Source organism: Eublepharis macularius, chromosome 1 (assembly GCF_028583425.1).
Source record: "Eublepharis macularius isolate TG4126 chromosome 1, MPM_Emac_v1.0, whole genome shotgun sequence".
Taxonomy (NCBI): Eukaryota; Metazoa; Chordata; class Lepidosauria; order Squamata; family Eublepharidae; genus Eublepharis; species Eublepharis macularius.
The window spans coordinates 10,486,157-10,499,846 of record NC_072790.1 but is presented as its reverse complement, the minus strand read 5'-3'; the positions used below and the strand labels follow the sequence as shown (position 1 = coordinate 10,499,846).

Genomic DNA, 13,690 nt, shown 5'->3' with positions numbered 1-13,690 from the left:
GACAACTACGATGGAAGACACGATGGCTAAGAGGAGAAAAATAAACATTAACTGTGTAACTCCACTGACAAAAAAGCAAGAGGAATTCCAGGGCGACCGAGTAAGTGACTCTGTTTTGTGAACATGAAAAAATTCTTTTGATACAGTGGTAGAGGAAAGCGCACTTTTTGGTCAAACGGTGGTCAAGGAGCTGGAAGGTTATCCCACGGCTCACTGCTTATGAGGGGCAAGGGGCAGACGGGGTCCACCCCAGACCTCCCGTTCAGTGACTGTTCTCTCTTTATCCCTTGTACCTCTTTAGCACGTGGAGTGTTTATCTGCTGAAATGTGCATTTAGAAGGCAGATGACTTTTACTGTAGTGTGCATCTATTCCCTATGCTTTTGCAGATGCATCGTGACGAAGAGAGCTGTGGTTCTCGAAAGCTTATGCTACTATAAAGTTGGTTAGCCTTCAAGGTGCTACTGGACTCTTTACTATTTTGCAACCACAGACTAATACGGCTAACTCCTCTGGATCTATGCACTGAGTATGTGATTAAAGATACAAGCTAAGCAGGAACCAATACCCATTAAAGTCAGAGACTGGCAAAGCAATTATACGCAGTGTATTCCAGTCTTAGATGCATTGTTAGTCCCACAAAGTTTGTCTAGAATGTAAATAACTGGGTGCTCTCAAGTTTCAGCCCATTCACAAATGTACTGATTTCTAAGCAATATGAACATAACCCTGGAAAACTAACAATGACTTACCTGAGATGACTAATAAGAAAACTTCTCTACCTAGTACCACTTGGGCTTTGGGTATTTCCCAGGGCAATGCCCAAGTGTATCAACGGTTCAAACAGCAGGTTGGTAAGCTCATGTGCTGGCCTGTGTCAAGCACTGACTTGCCCCTTCATTACATGAATTAATACCAGGCACAGTCCTCCCCCCACTACAGATACCTTGCACTTGGGGTGGGGTGGAGACAAACAAAACCCCACGATTGTTAAATATTACCCAGAAGGGATGCATTTTATATAACCCAGAGCAACTCCCACTTCCTCAATGTGTTTTTTTCCTAGAGTGATCCTCTGTCCAAAAGAGGGATGGGGGAGAAACGAAGTGAGAAGTTCCACATCTTTTAATTCTTGATAGCTAAAACTGTGCTCAAAATATATTTGGCTGCAGAGGAAAAAAATACTAAAGTATGGAAATGAAATTTATAGTGATGCATTAAGACCAGATGTAATTTTTCTTCCATTAAAAAAAAAATAGGAAGCAATACAGGCCAGGTCAATGCTAGGTAAATGCACAGACATGTTTACCTGTCTGGCATTTCAAATCTCATCCTGCTCCAGATCCACAGAAAGAGTTCTAAAGTGAGAAATGTTCACCAAAATCTTAAACTGGAGAAAAGATGATCTTTCCATGCTTGTATTTGTTATGCACTCTCTGAAAGTGAAAACGAATAGTAGATATAAATCAAACCACAATGGTGGGTAGGAAAGACTTACTTGATCTGCATAGACCTTGTCATCTCTTCATAGCTCATTGTTATGTTGTTTTTCGCAAAGAGCACGAAAAATCTTACACATACTGGTACAAGCAGAGTCATGCTACAGGAACATATTCGGGTGGGTAGCTGTGTTAGTCTGTAGTTAGTCTAGCAGAAGAAAATCCAAGTCTAACAGCACCTTAAAGACCAACGGCGTTTTCCAGGGTAGAAGCTTCCATGAGTCAAAGCTCTCTTTGTCAGAGACATTTAGAGTGCTGCTATGGGTATCTGACAAAGTGAGTTCTGACTCATGAAAGCCAATAGCCTGGAAAATGTTGGTGGTCTTTAAGGTGCTACTGGACTCAGATTTAACGCTAGAGGGCCCTGCCTTCCCCCCTTACTGCAGCCTTCTGTGCCCCCTGAAACTGTAGGGAGTAAATGGGGAGTCTGCAGCAGGAGGGAAACATTAGCAAAAACCTCCATCACCACCTCCGCAGGTGGGACCACAGCTGCGACAACGGCACCTTCAATCCGAACCATTAAATAGACTGACCTGTGTCCAAAGAACTACATAAAATCTACTCTGCGTGACCAGGTATTTGGGTTAGCCCTCCTTTCTGGCAGTCCTCCCTGAAGGCTGGAGGGCCCTCTGGAATTCCAGAGGAGGAAGGGTACCAGAGAAGAAATACACACACACACACACACAAATACGCACACACAAGGCAGGACTTGGGTCCTTTTGGATTGTGGCCAGTAAACTACAAAGACAAAGGATCAGCTCTCCAGGCCTCATGCAAAATAAGAGCTTCTGATGCTATCAACTTCCACCATTGAATTCTGTTAAGCAGAGATGGTTCAAAGGCAACCAACAGTTTTCTGAACAGGTACTGACCTTTTCACTTGATTGTCGTCTTTTCTTCAACTGAAAAAGATCCGTTTCCACCTTTTCAGCCAATTCCAGTTTCCTCTTATTCCTCTTGAAAGCTGCTAAGCTTAGTCCTACAGAACAGTGAAGGGTACTTAAACTGCTGAAGATTAAATCTATACAGAATCAACAGTGTCATTCAATGCTGTCTTTTTATATTTGCATCCAAAATAACTTACTGGCTACATTCTGAGGGCTGGTCCAAGGGTTTTCAGCGCCTAGGCCAATTATGACTGGCATTACCCCACTCAAGAGAACTGAATTTGGGGCGGGGGGGGGGGGGAGTTGCAGTTCCACCTGACACGGCTGAATTGCACCCAGACCAGGGAAAGCAGGCGCTGCTTGGGCAACTGCCCGGACCGGGCAGAGTGGTACCCAGTGCTGTGGGAGGGCTGGCCTGGCCCCACACAGAGGGGCTGGCCCATCTCTCCGGTGTGAGACTTTTGGGGCCGAGCACTTAATGGGTAGACCAGCTTATGCACATTCTTTTTTCTATAGTGATATAATAAGGAATTTGTGATCAACAGCAGCACTCAGTTAATAGTAACTGATGAGCTAGTGGTTCAAGAGTATTCACTAGTTTTATTCCCAAGAAACTCAATATAGGATATGAACCTACATTAGCCATTAAACAAGAGATTTCTTCATTAATTAACCTGCCAACCACAATATATATTTGAGAACATAAAAAACTTCCCAACTATGAAATATATTCAAGGAACTGTAAAACTTGGGTTGTTCCACTAATAAAACAGCCATGCAATACCTTTTAGGCAGGCCCTAGGAAAAGGAATTAGATGGATTTTATGTTTTGTTTTAGATTTTGTACGGGCCAGTTCAGCTGGTCCTACTTTTTTGTCAGATGAATAATCATCTACATATTCTGGGGGGGGGGGGTGGCTTTTGTATCTAACTTGTAACAAGAAGTCTGCCATGTTCCTAGGGTTACCAACAAGCTGGAAGAAAACATCCTGCCCTTCGACAGAGACACGACAAGATGTCATTTAACAGGTAATGATATTTACTTCTGTGCCATTATAAGCATCACCCACCCAGCTCTACACTTTCCAAAGGCGATTTGTTGTTGAATAAAAAATTTCTACCTTTTTATCTCCACATATTCACTGCTTTCCTTTCAGAAAATCTAGATTGGCAACCACAGTTACCTCGACTATTTATGTTTTTAAAACGTGTAATTTCCTTTTCAAGAGATACCTTCAAGAGTAAAACAATTTATGGTAATAAATCCAGAGGAGTTAGCCGTGTTAGTCTGTAGTAGCAAAATAGAAAAGAGTCCAGTAGCACCTTTAAGACTAACCTACTTTACTGTAGCATAAGCTTTCAAGAACCACAGCTCTCTTTGTCAGATGCATCGTCAGAGTAATCTAACAATGCATCTGACGACGAGAGCTGTGGTTCTCGAAAGCTTATGCTCCAATAAAGTTGCATCTGATGAAGAGCACTGTGGTTCTCGAAAGCTTATGCTTCAATAAAGTTGCATCTGACGAAGAGAAATGTGGTTCCCGAAAGCTTATGCTACAATAAAGTTGCATCTGATGAAGAGCGCTGTGGTTCTCGAAAGCTTATGCTCCAATAAAGTTGCATCTGATGAAGAGCACTGTGGTTCTCGAAAGCTTATGCTTCAATAAAGTTGCATCTGACGAAGAGAAATGTGGTTCCCGAAAGCTTATGCTTCAATAAAGTTGCATCTGACGAAGAGAAATGTGGTTCCCGAAAGCTTATGCTACAATAAAGTTGCATCTGATGAAGAGCGCTGTGGTTCTCGAAAGCTTATGCTTCAATAAAGTTGCATCTGACGAAGAGAGCTGTGGTTCTCAAAAGCTTATGCTTCAATAAAGTTGCATCTGACGAAGATAAATGTGGTTCTCAAAAGCTTATGCTACTGTAAAGTTGGTTCGTCTTAAAGGCGCTATTGGACTCTTTTCTATTTTGTTAATAAATTCATTGTTACTCACTTAAAAAGAAATTTTACCTTGCCTTTCCTATAAATAAAGTGGCTTACAGCCTACCCAATTTACGACGACGATTATAAAATGGAGACTTCAAAGAAACCTGAGCAGTGTGAGGCCATTCCACCTTCAAAGAAATGGTGCACTTGAACAGGGAAGGTGTTCTGTTTGAGGCCCCAGGCGTTCACCGACTGCTTTGTGGATCCATCTGCCAAGTCAGTCAGGGCAATCTTTTCATTCTCCACAATGGGGCAGGCAACTAGTCTCTGCTCACATGGCAATATAACCTGTGGCCTCTGATGTATATGCTGAAATCATAGTGTGAGGGGGAAAAGAGACTATGTTTGTCTTGATATGCCTGAAGCCGTATTTTTCTGAACAAAACTCTTTTATTGAAGGACCCTTTGTGCCCCAGTTGCTCTGATCCCTTGCTTGGCTGTCTGGAACTGCCGTGGTTCACTTGATGCAGAGAAAAGACAGGTGGGTAGATTGAAAAGCCACCTGTACCGGGAAAGGAAGAGGTCCACACACTCAAGTCAGCCATCAGGACCAGGGAAAACTGGCTGACCTCAGTTGGAGCGTCCCAGGGAAACAAATCACGGGGAAATACAGCGGGTGGCCCTTTTTAGAAGTCAACAACAGTACAGCTGCTTCATCTGTAAGGATGGGAAACTGTCGTATTCTCTTCCCAAAGGCCTCTCATAACCAAACGGAAGAATCTGAAACTGGCAGCTCAACTTTACGGAAGCTCATTTTTGTTTTAATCCATCACTGGTGTCTAACGCCACAGATTTTTTAAATAATGTAGAGCAAGAAAGCTGCTCAATTCGATGTCCTGCGGTGGGTGTTTTTATACATGTTGCCCCTGAACTGATCGTACTGACTTGTACTGTGTAATCCACCTTGGGTTTCAGTGAGAAATAAATAAATAAATACAGAGCTATTTGTTGAAAATTATTTCACTTATCAAAAATACTGTGGGGTGTGCTGGACAGAGCTCTGGGCTGCTTTATTTAAGCCTGACTAAATTAGTTTATTTAGCCTGTGTCTAAAACAAAAGAGCACGTACATTTTCCGAAGAGGGGGTGGTGATTTCCTCCAAGTCGCCCCTCTACTGCTAAGCCCAGAGGGAACTCAGGCCAACGAAACTACCTAATTTTATCAGGCTTAAGTAAAGTCACCACACAGCAGATTGTTTTATTCACAACTGGGCACTTTTCCCACATTACTGGAATGTTAAACAGGAGGATAAGGTTCATCCTTGTTTACCTTGATATAGGTAGAGAGAAATCATAAACAGGGCTACTCATGAAGAGAGTTTCGTGTAGGAAGCCAGGTTGGTCTGTAGAAGAAGAGCAAGATTCAGGTCCAGCAGAACCTTAAAGAGCAACTAGATCTCCAGGGAATGAGCTTTTGAGAGTCAGAGCTCCTTTAGTCAGATGCCGATGAAGGGAGCTGTGACTCTCGAAAGCTCATTCCCTGGAGATCCACTTGGTCTCTAAGGTGCTGCTGGATCTGAATCTTGCAGGGCTACTCAGAACCTCGTGTAAAGGTCATCAAGTCACAACTGACACAGCGATACTAGCAAGGGGGTTTAACGGCAAGTGAGAAGCACAGGTGACCTGCCAGTGCCTTCCTCTGCAGAGTGCTCCTTGGGGGGGGGGTCTCCTATCAAAGTACCTGCCCTGCTTAGCTTCTGATACCTGACGAGATCGGACCATGCCATGCCACCTTCCCTCCCCGCATTCAGAATCTTACTCAGTGATGAAGGGAAGAATGGCAGTTGCGGAGAGTAAATATATGGAGAAACAGCTGAGGTTTCGAGGTTTGCTGGAAGTAGAGGCAAAGACAGCACAAGAACAGGTGACTGAAGTGTTAGCTGAATACCTGGGAAAGGAGGAGGAGGAAGTTGTGGCTATCCTAGACGTGGTGTACCAAATAAATTCCAGATTTGCGACCCAGAGGAAATTACCAAGGGATGTGATTGTGCAATTTACGACAAGGAATATAAGAGAAATGATAGTGACTAAACAGTTCCAAGATCCATTGGTAGTCGATGGCAAGACGATTATCATCATGAAGGAGTTACCCAGATCGGTGTTGCTTGATCGGAAAAAATACAAAGTGCTTGTCCAGAATTTGAAGGACATGAAAATAAGATACAGATGGGAATTACCGGAAGGGATATCTTTTGAATTTGGAGGAATGAAAAAGCGCATTAGATCTGAATTTGAGATGGAAAAGTTTATGAGGGACAATGAAAAGGACTTACCAACAACAAGGTTATGAATATGGAGTGTAAAGTTTTATCTTGGAATGTAAATGGACTTAATTCACCCAAAAAGAGAAAAAGTACTTTCCACTGGCTACTAAAACAAAAATGTGATATTGTATGTCTGCAAGAGACCCATATCAGAAATCAAGATGTTAAATATCTTAAAGTGAGTAAGTTGGGCACGGACTTTGTAGCGGCCTCAAAAAAGAAAAAAAAGGGAGTGGTATTGTATATAAAAGAGGAGCTACAGCCGAAATTAATGATTAGAGATGTGGAAGCCAGATTTATAGCAGTGGAATGTACATGGAATTTTAAAAAAGTGTTGGTAAATGGAATCTATGCACCAAATGGTGCTAAAGAGAGCTTCTTTGAGGATTTAAGGAAGCAATTAGATGAACTTTCATATGACCAGATAATCCTTGCAGGAGACTTCAATGGAATTACAAATTTGGAACAGGATAAAAAATCAGTAACTACACAAAAGAAAAAAGGACTTTTACCAAAGACGTTCTTTGCATTTGTGCAACAGGAAACTTTGGAAGATTTGTGGAGAACTTGGAATCCCACAAGCAGACAGTACACATTTTTCTCTGCAAGACACTCTACTCTATCACGTATTGATATGATCTGGGCCTCAAAGGACTTAGTGCTTTGGACTAAGGACGTTGAAATAATGCCTATGGTGGCCTCAGATCATAACCCAATTATGTGGAAGTTTGGGAAAAGAACCAAGAGGAAAGGATGGAGAATAAATGAGGACTTGTTACAGGAGGGAGAAAATATGGAGATGTTGAGAAGGGAAACTAAGTTCTTCATACAACACAACATGAACCGAGAAGTACCAACCAACAAGGTTTGGGACGCATACAAAGCAGTAATTAGAGGCATACTAATGGACTTAAATGGAAGAGATCGAAAGAAAAGAGAGGAGAAAAGACAGGAGATTATGGAGAAAATAAAAGCCAAAGAAATACAATTAAAGAAAAGACCAGGGAAAAAGAAAATTTATCAGGATATTAAAATACTACAAGAGCAGTTAACGGCAATGAATAATAGAGAATTGGAATGGAACTTGAAAAGAATGAATCAAAAGTCGTTTGAAGGTGCAAATAAACCTGGGAAATATTTGGCATGGCAACTGAAGAAGAGAAAAGAAAAAAAGATAATAAATAAAATATGTGAGGACAATAAAGTGTATCGGGAACAGACTGCTATTAGTAGAGCCTTTTACAAATTTTATGCCAAACTGTACGGGAAAAAAGAAGTGAACAAAGACTCAATAGCGAAATACTTGGGAAAAGTAAAACTCCCAGTAATTTCGGAAGATTGGAGAGCTAAATTAAATTGTGAAATAACAGAGGAAGAGATAAGGAAAGCAATACAGTCAACAAATTTGGGAAAAGCGCCAGGGCCTGATGGACTTACAGCTAAATTTTATAAGGTAATGGCCAATGAGCTGGCGCCACTTTTAAAAGAGGTGATCAATGGTGTTTTGAGAGATCAAAGAATTCCAGATACCTGGAGTGAAGCTAATATATCATTGATCCCCAAAGAGGGACAGGATTTGACTAACGTTAAAAACTATAGACCTATTTCCTTACTTAACAATGACTACAAGATCTTCGCGAAGATCTTGGCAGAGAGACTAAAGGGATGGTTAGCCGAGGTTATCGGGGAAGAACAAGCAGGCTTTTTACCAAACAGACAGATCAGAGATAACTTAAGGACAGTGATAAATGCTATTGAATACTATGATAGGCGTTGTGATAAGGAGGTTGGTTTCTTCTTTGTAGACGCGGAAAAAGCATTTGACAATTTGAACTGGGACTTTATGTTTGCAACTATGGAACAGCTACAAATGGGAGAAAGATTCATAAGAGCAGTTAAAGAAATTTATAGAGACCAAAGTGCAGCAATTGTGGTGAATGATGAGGCGACTAAGAAACTGACTATAGGTAAAGGCACAAGACAAGGTTGCCCGTTGTCTCCGCTGTTGTTTATTTTGGTATTGGAAATTCTGATGATACAGATTCGAGAAGATAATGCAATCCGCGGAATAAAGATAAAGGACTTTTCCTATAAGGTCAGAGCATTTGCAGATGACATAATGTTAATTGTGGAAGATCCAATCGAAAACATGCCTATGGTAATGGATAAAATTAAAGAGTTTGGAGAGTTGGCGGGTTTTTATGTAAACAAAAAAAAATCAAAGATATTATGTAAAAATATGACTAAACAAAAGCAACAGTTATTAATGGAAATAACTGATTGTGAAGTAACAAGTAAGGTAAAATATTTGGGAATTGAACTGACTGCAAAAAATATAGATCTATTCAAGAACAATTATGAGAAACTATGGACTCAAATAGAGCAGGATTTGATTAAGTGGAATAGACTGAATTTGTCATGGCTGAGAAGAATTGCAGCAGTTAAGATGAATGTTTTGCCAAGAGTGATGTTTTTGTTACAGACAATACCAATTAACCGGGACTCTAAACAATTTGAAAAATGGCAGAGGAAAATATCGGACTTTGTGTGGGCAGGCAGGAAACCTAGGGTGAAAATGAAAGTGTTGCAGGACTCAAAAGAAAGGGGTGGAATGCAACTGCCCAACCTGAGACTTTATTATGATGCAATCTGTCTGGTATGGTTGAAAGAGTGGATAACGCTGAAAAATCGCAAATTACTGGCCTTAGAGGGATATAAAAAATTGTTCGGTTGGCATGGATATTTATGGTATGACAAAGTGAAAGCAGACTCTATGTTTTTGCACCACTATATTCGGAGAAGCCTCTTCACAGTTTGGAAGAAACATAAAGATTACCTACAGGAAGGAACTCCCTCCTGGGTGGTTCCATATGAAGCAATTGATCCAAGAACGGTTGATAATGAACAACAGTGTTTAACGTATAAGGAGATAACTCAAATAGAATTTTCTAAAATAAGAATAAGGACACAACAAGAGTTGTCCCCATACTACAATTGGTTTCCATATAGACAAATTAGAGATCTTTATTATTCGGACTGTGCGAAGGGAGGAATAAGAATGGAGAATTCAGAATTAGAGAAAGTAATTTTACAAGAAGATAAAAAGGAAATCTCAAAGGTTTATAAAGTACTGTTAAAATGGTATACTGAAGATGAGGTAGTTAAAGTGCAAATGGTGAAGTGGGCTATAAACTTTAACAAAGAAATAACAATGGAGGCATGGGAATACTTGTGGAAAAATACCTTGAAGATTACGACATGTACTAATATTAAAGAGAATGTCTATAAAATGATCTATCGTTGGTATCTGACACCAAAGAAAATTGCACTAGGGAATCTGAATATGTCTAATAAATGCTGGAAGTGTAGAAAGCATGAGGGATCTTTCTATCATATGCGGTGGACGTGTGAGGTAGCTAGGCAGTACTGGGGGGAAATAATAGAAGTAATGAGTGAGATATTACAATTTCAAGTTAATAAGAACCCAGAACTCCTGCTACTGAACTTGGGAATGGAGGATATCCCAGCACAATATAGGACATTGTTATTTTATATGACAGCAGCAGCTAGACTTTTGTATGCGCAGAAGTGGAAAATACAAGAAGTGCCAACTATCAAGGATTGGACCTACAAATTGCTGTACATGGCGGAGATGGATAAAATGACAAGAAAACTGAGAGACCTTGACCCAGGGCAGTTCAACAAGGACTGGGAGAAGCTGAAACAATATCTGGTGAAAAAATGGGAGGTGGGAGGAGAACTGTGGCAGTTTGAAAATTACTGAAATATAATATAAGAAGAGGGAAGTGACTATACCGGGGTGGAGAGTTAACAGAATAATTCTAAGCAAATATCATATTTAATTATTATATAGAGTATTAGTAGTGCTATTACTATAAGAATTATAAGGATAGAAATTACATTAAATATTTTCTCTGAAATCAAATAATAATTGTACAAGGGAGTATGAATATAGACTAGCATACGGAATGTGGATTTAATAGACCGACTTATGTTAAATGGATATATATTGACTATTTTTGTTAGATAGCTTTACAATGGTGAAATAAGATAATTAAGATAGATAGGATATGCAAAAGGAAGTAAAGAGCAACATATAGAATATAAGTCAAATTGATTGATTTATCATGAATGTATGCAATGTTTATAGAAGTATTAGAAGATATGTATAACGAGGGGCAAATTGTCTGTCCCGTACTGGAGAGATTAGAAAGAATAAGATAGAGCATAGAAATAGCACAATTATGATAGATAAGCTTAGAAGAATTTGAAAGTATATTTTTACAAATGTATCAAAGTTGATATGAGTAAAGGGAAAATAGAATGAGGGGTTGGAAAACTGTTGGAAGTCAACAAAAAGGGAGGGGAAGGGAGGGGGTTAGAATTGGAAAATTTCAGGGAATGTGATTGTAAATGATATGGAATGTTTCTAATCCAATAAAAAAAACTTTACAAACAAAGAATCTTACTCAGGTAAATTCCGTGGGGCTTACTCCCAGGAAAACGTTCTTCAGATTTCAATGGCAGACTATTCAAAAACCATGCATGAAATGTATCAGTCAACATACAACTCAATCACAATTGAAAGAAAAGCTGAACTTCCTTCTGCTCCGTTTACCAAAAGGCAATACTGAGTTGGCCCCAGAGGTGGTTTCTGGCAGCAAAGCAGGACTTTTGTGCCTCCCCCGTCCTTCTGTGTCTTGAAATGGTCCCCGAAATGCTGCTCCTGGGGAATCTGAGCATCTAAGCAGAAAGGGGGGGGGGTTGGTGGAACTCTCCTTTGCCCCCTTGAGTGGAAATCTACCACTGTTTCCAACCCAGCCTTTGGGGTGTTTTTTTTTTTTAGTTTAGTCAATACATTTTCCCCTCAATTGAGAACTTGTGTTTGTATTTCTAAATCTTTCAAAGGGCAATTTAAAGTCATTCTACCTGCAATAAACTGAAACAACCTAACCGGCCGAGCAAGTTTCACTGGCTGTCTAGCGCCTCCACAACGCCAGGAGTTGCTGCCATGTCTATTTCCCCAGCAGAATTAAAGCAACAGAATCTTTGGAGTTACCAGAGAACATCGACACGGAGGGGAAAAACCAAGTCATGAGACCCAGGAAACAGCCCAAGTGCGAAAGAGGGGCATGTCCTCAGTCTTTAAAAAACCGATGAAACTCTGGCCAGTCACACGGCACCCCCTGGCAGTCATGGCTCAGATCGAACTGAAACAGGCTCTGAAGACACAACGCTAATTGCAGCTTCTCATCTGAATTAGATTGCATGGGAGGGGAAGACACGGGAAAAGGTAAAACAACAAAGGGTTACACTGGAAGTAGCCCAAGGCAAGCAAGCCAGCTTAGTGAAACAATCTGCTCAGCAGCCTCCTGATTACTACAGAACTGACGTTAAATCAAATGCAAATCATGAAAATAACTAAATAAACCTCTGAAGATGAAACCATGTTGATCTACAAGCCTCGTAATCTGTACGGTGTCTAAATCTGACACCCACTTTGCTTTCCTACACTAAGGGCACCAGCCGTTCTCTTCGTCGTCCCACGGATTTCTGAATGGCCTGGTCAGAATGGGGATTCAGACCAACACGTGACACTCATCTTTCAATCCCACAAGGTACAAACTGTACAGTCCTCCGAAACACGTGCAGAAGCACAAGGCAATCAGCCGAGACAGGGAATTCTGTACCAAATGTTTATGATACAAAGATGGACTAATATTTCAACATTATTCCCCGTGCCGCTTGATAGACTCCTTGTAGTTCTGTCCCATGTCAGGTATCATTTGCATCATAAACTGAGGTGCCACAGAACGCTTCGAACAAGACTCTTAGGTCACTATGGGCATTTAGAAATATATAGCTAATTGAATTTGTTTATTTAGCACATTTATACCCTGCCTTTCTCCCCAAAGGGGACACAAAAGCCGTACATGATCCTTGTCTCCACCATTTGATTCTCGCCAAAGCCCTGGGAAAGGGACTAGGCTGAGAGTGCGTGACTGGCCCAAGGGCACTCGGGAGGCTTCCGTGATTTCATCCTGCCTCTCCCAGATCCTAATCTGACACTCTAATCACCACACCAAACTGGGTCTCTAAATAAACAGATCAAGGGCAAGCAAAGACAGGAGACCACGACACAGCATAACCTTAATATATATATAGAAGATGATAAGGGCACTAGTTAGCTACTAATAGTTTTACTAGGGCTGGCTCAGATGTGCCTGATCTCAGTTCCAAGGTCATACTGGTAATGATTTGCACAATACTTGAGATTCAATGGACCATGGAGGAACTGAAAAGTTAGCTATAACAGCATGGAAACCTGCATGCCTGTATTCAAATGACACAATGAACGAATACCAAATAAGCACGTGCACAAATTCAGATTGTTGTTAGTCTTGCGCACGCACTTCCCCCTCCTCCCTGTTAGAAACCTAATGCAACAACCCACACTACACAAGCACGGATGTAAAGGTTATCCTACTCCAATGCATCTGATGATGCAACCTCTGACTTACAAAAGCTTATGCCAGAATAAATTTCATTCATCTTTACAATGACAGTTTCATTCTCCTGCTACAGACAAAAACAGCCACCCACATGGACACACACCACAAACAAGCACTCTAAACTAGTGCTTAAAACAGGCTGAGAATTCCAGCTTGTAGAAACTAGCCCTGGTTAATCCACACACCTGTATTTGCAGAGTTTGTCTGCAACCTGGATTTGTAGCATGGGATGTGGGTAGGAGGAATGAGGCGCACACACAAGCCGGGCAACAAGCCAGGTTTGGGTGCATGGAGGTGAAATGTGACAGCTGAACACCAAGTGTGTTTGCAATCCCCTCTTCCCACCTGCTTACTACCCTTAACCACTTCTTGAGCAATAACATCAAACTCCTATGGATAATGTGCTTACATTGGGCATCAGAAAATGGAGCTAAGAAAAAGCTGCAAATCGTTCAAATGGTGGGCAACCAGTATTCAAAGCCTCATCACAAATCAAACTCAATGGCACAGATAATATTTAG

General features: G+C 40.9%; 1 protein-coding gene across 2 annotated transcripts in view; it reads right to left on the bottom strand.

Moving 5' to 3' along the window:
- The window catches only part of TASP1 (taspase 1), a 107,614-nt gene that overhangs the window by 73,441 nt on the left and 20,483 nt on the right, over positions 1–13,690 (bottom strand). For both annotated transcript variants that reach the window (XM_054987777.1, XM_054987781.1), the window contains exon 8: positions 2,371–2,477. In XM_054987777.1, the coding sequence (XP_054843752.1) occupies positions 2,371–2,477 (107 nt within the window). The remainder of the gene's footprint in view (positions 1–2,370; positions 2,478–13,690) is intronic.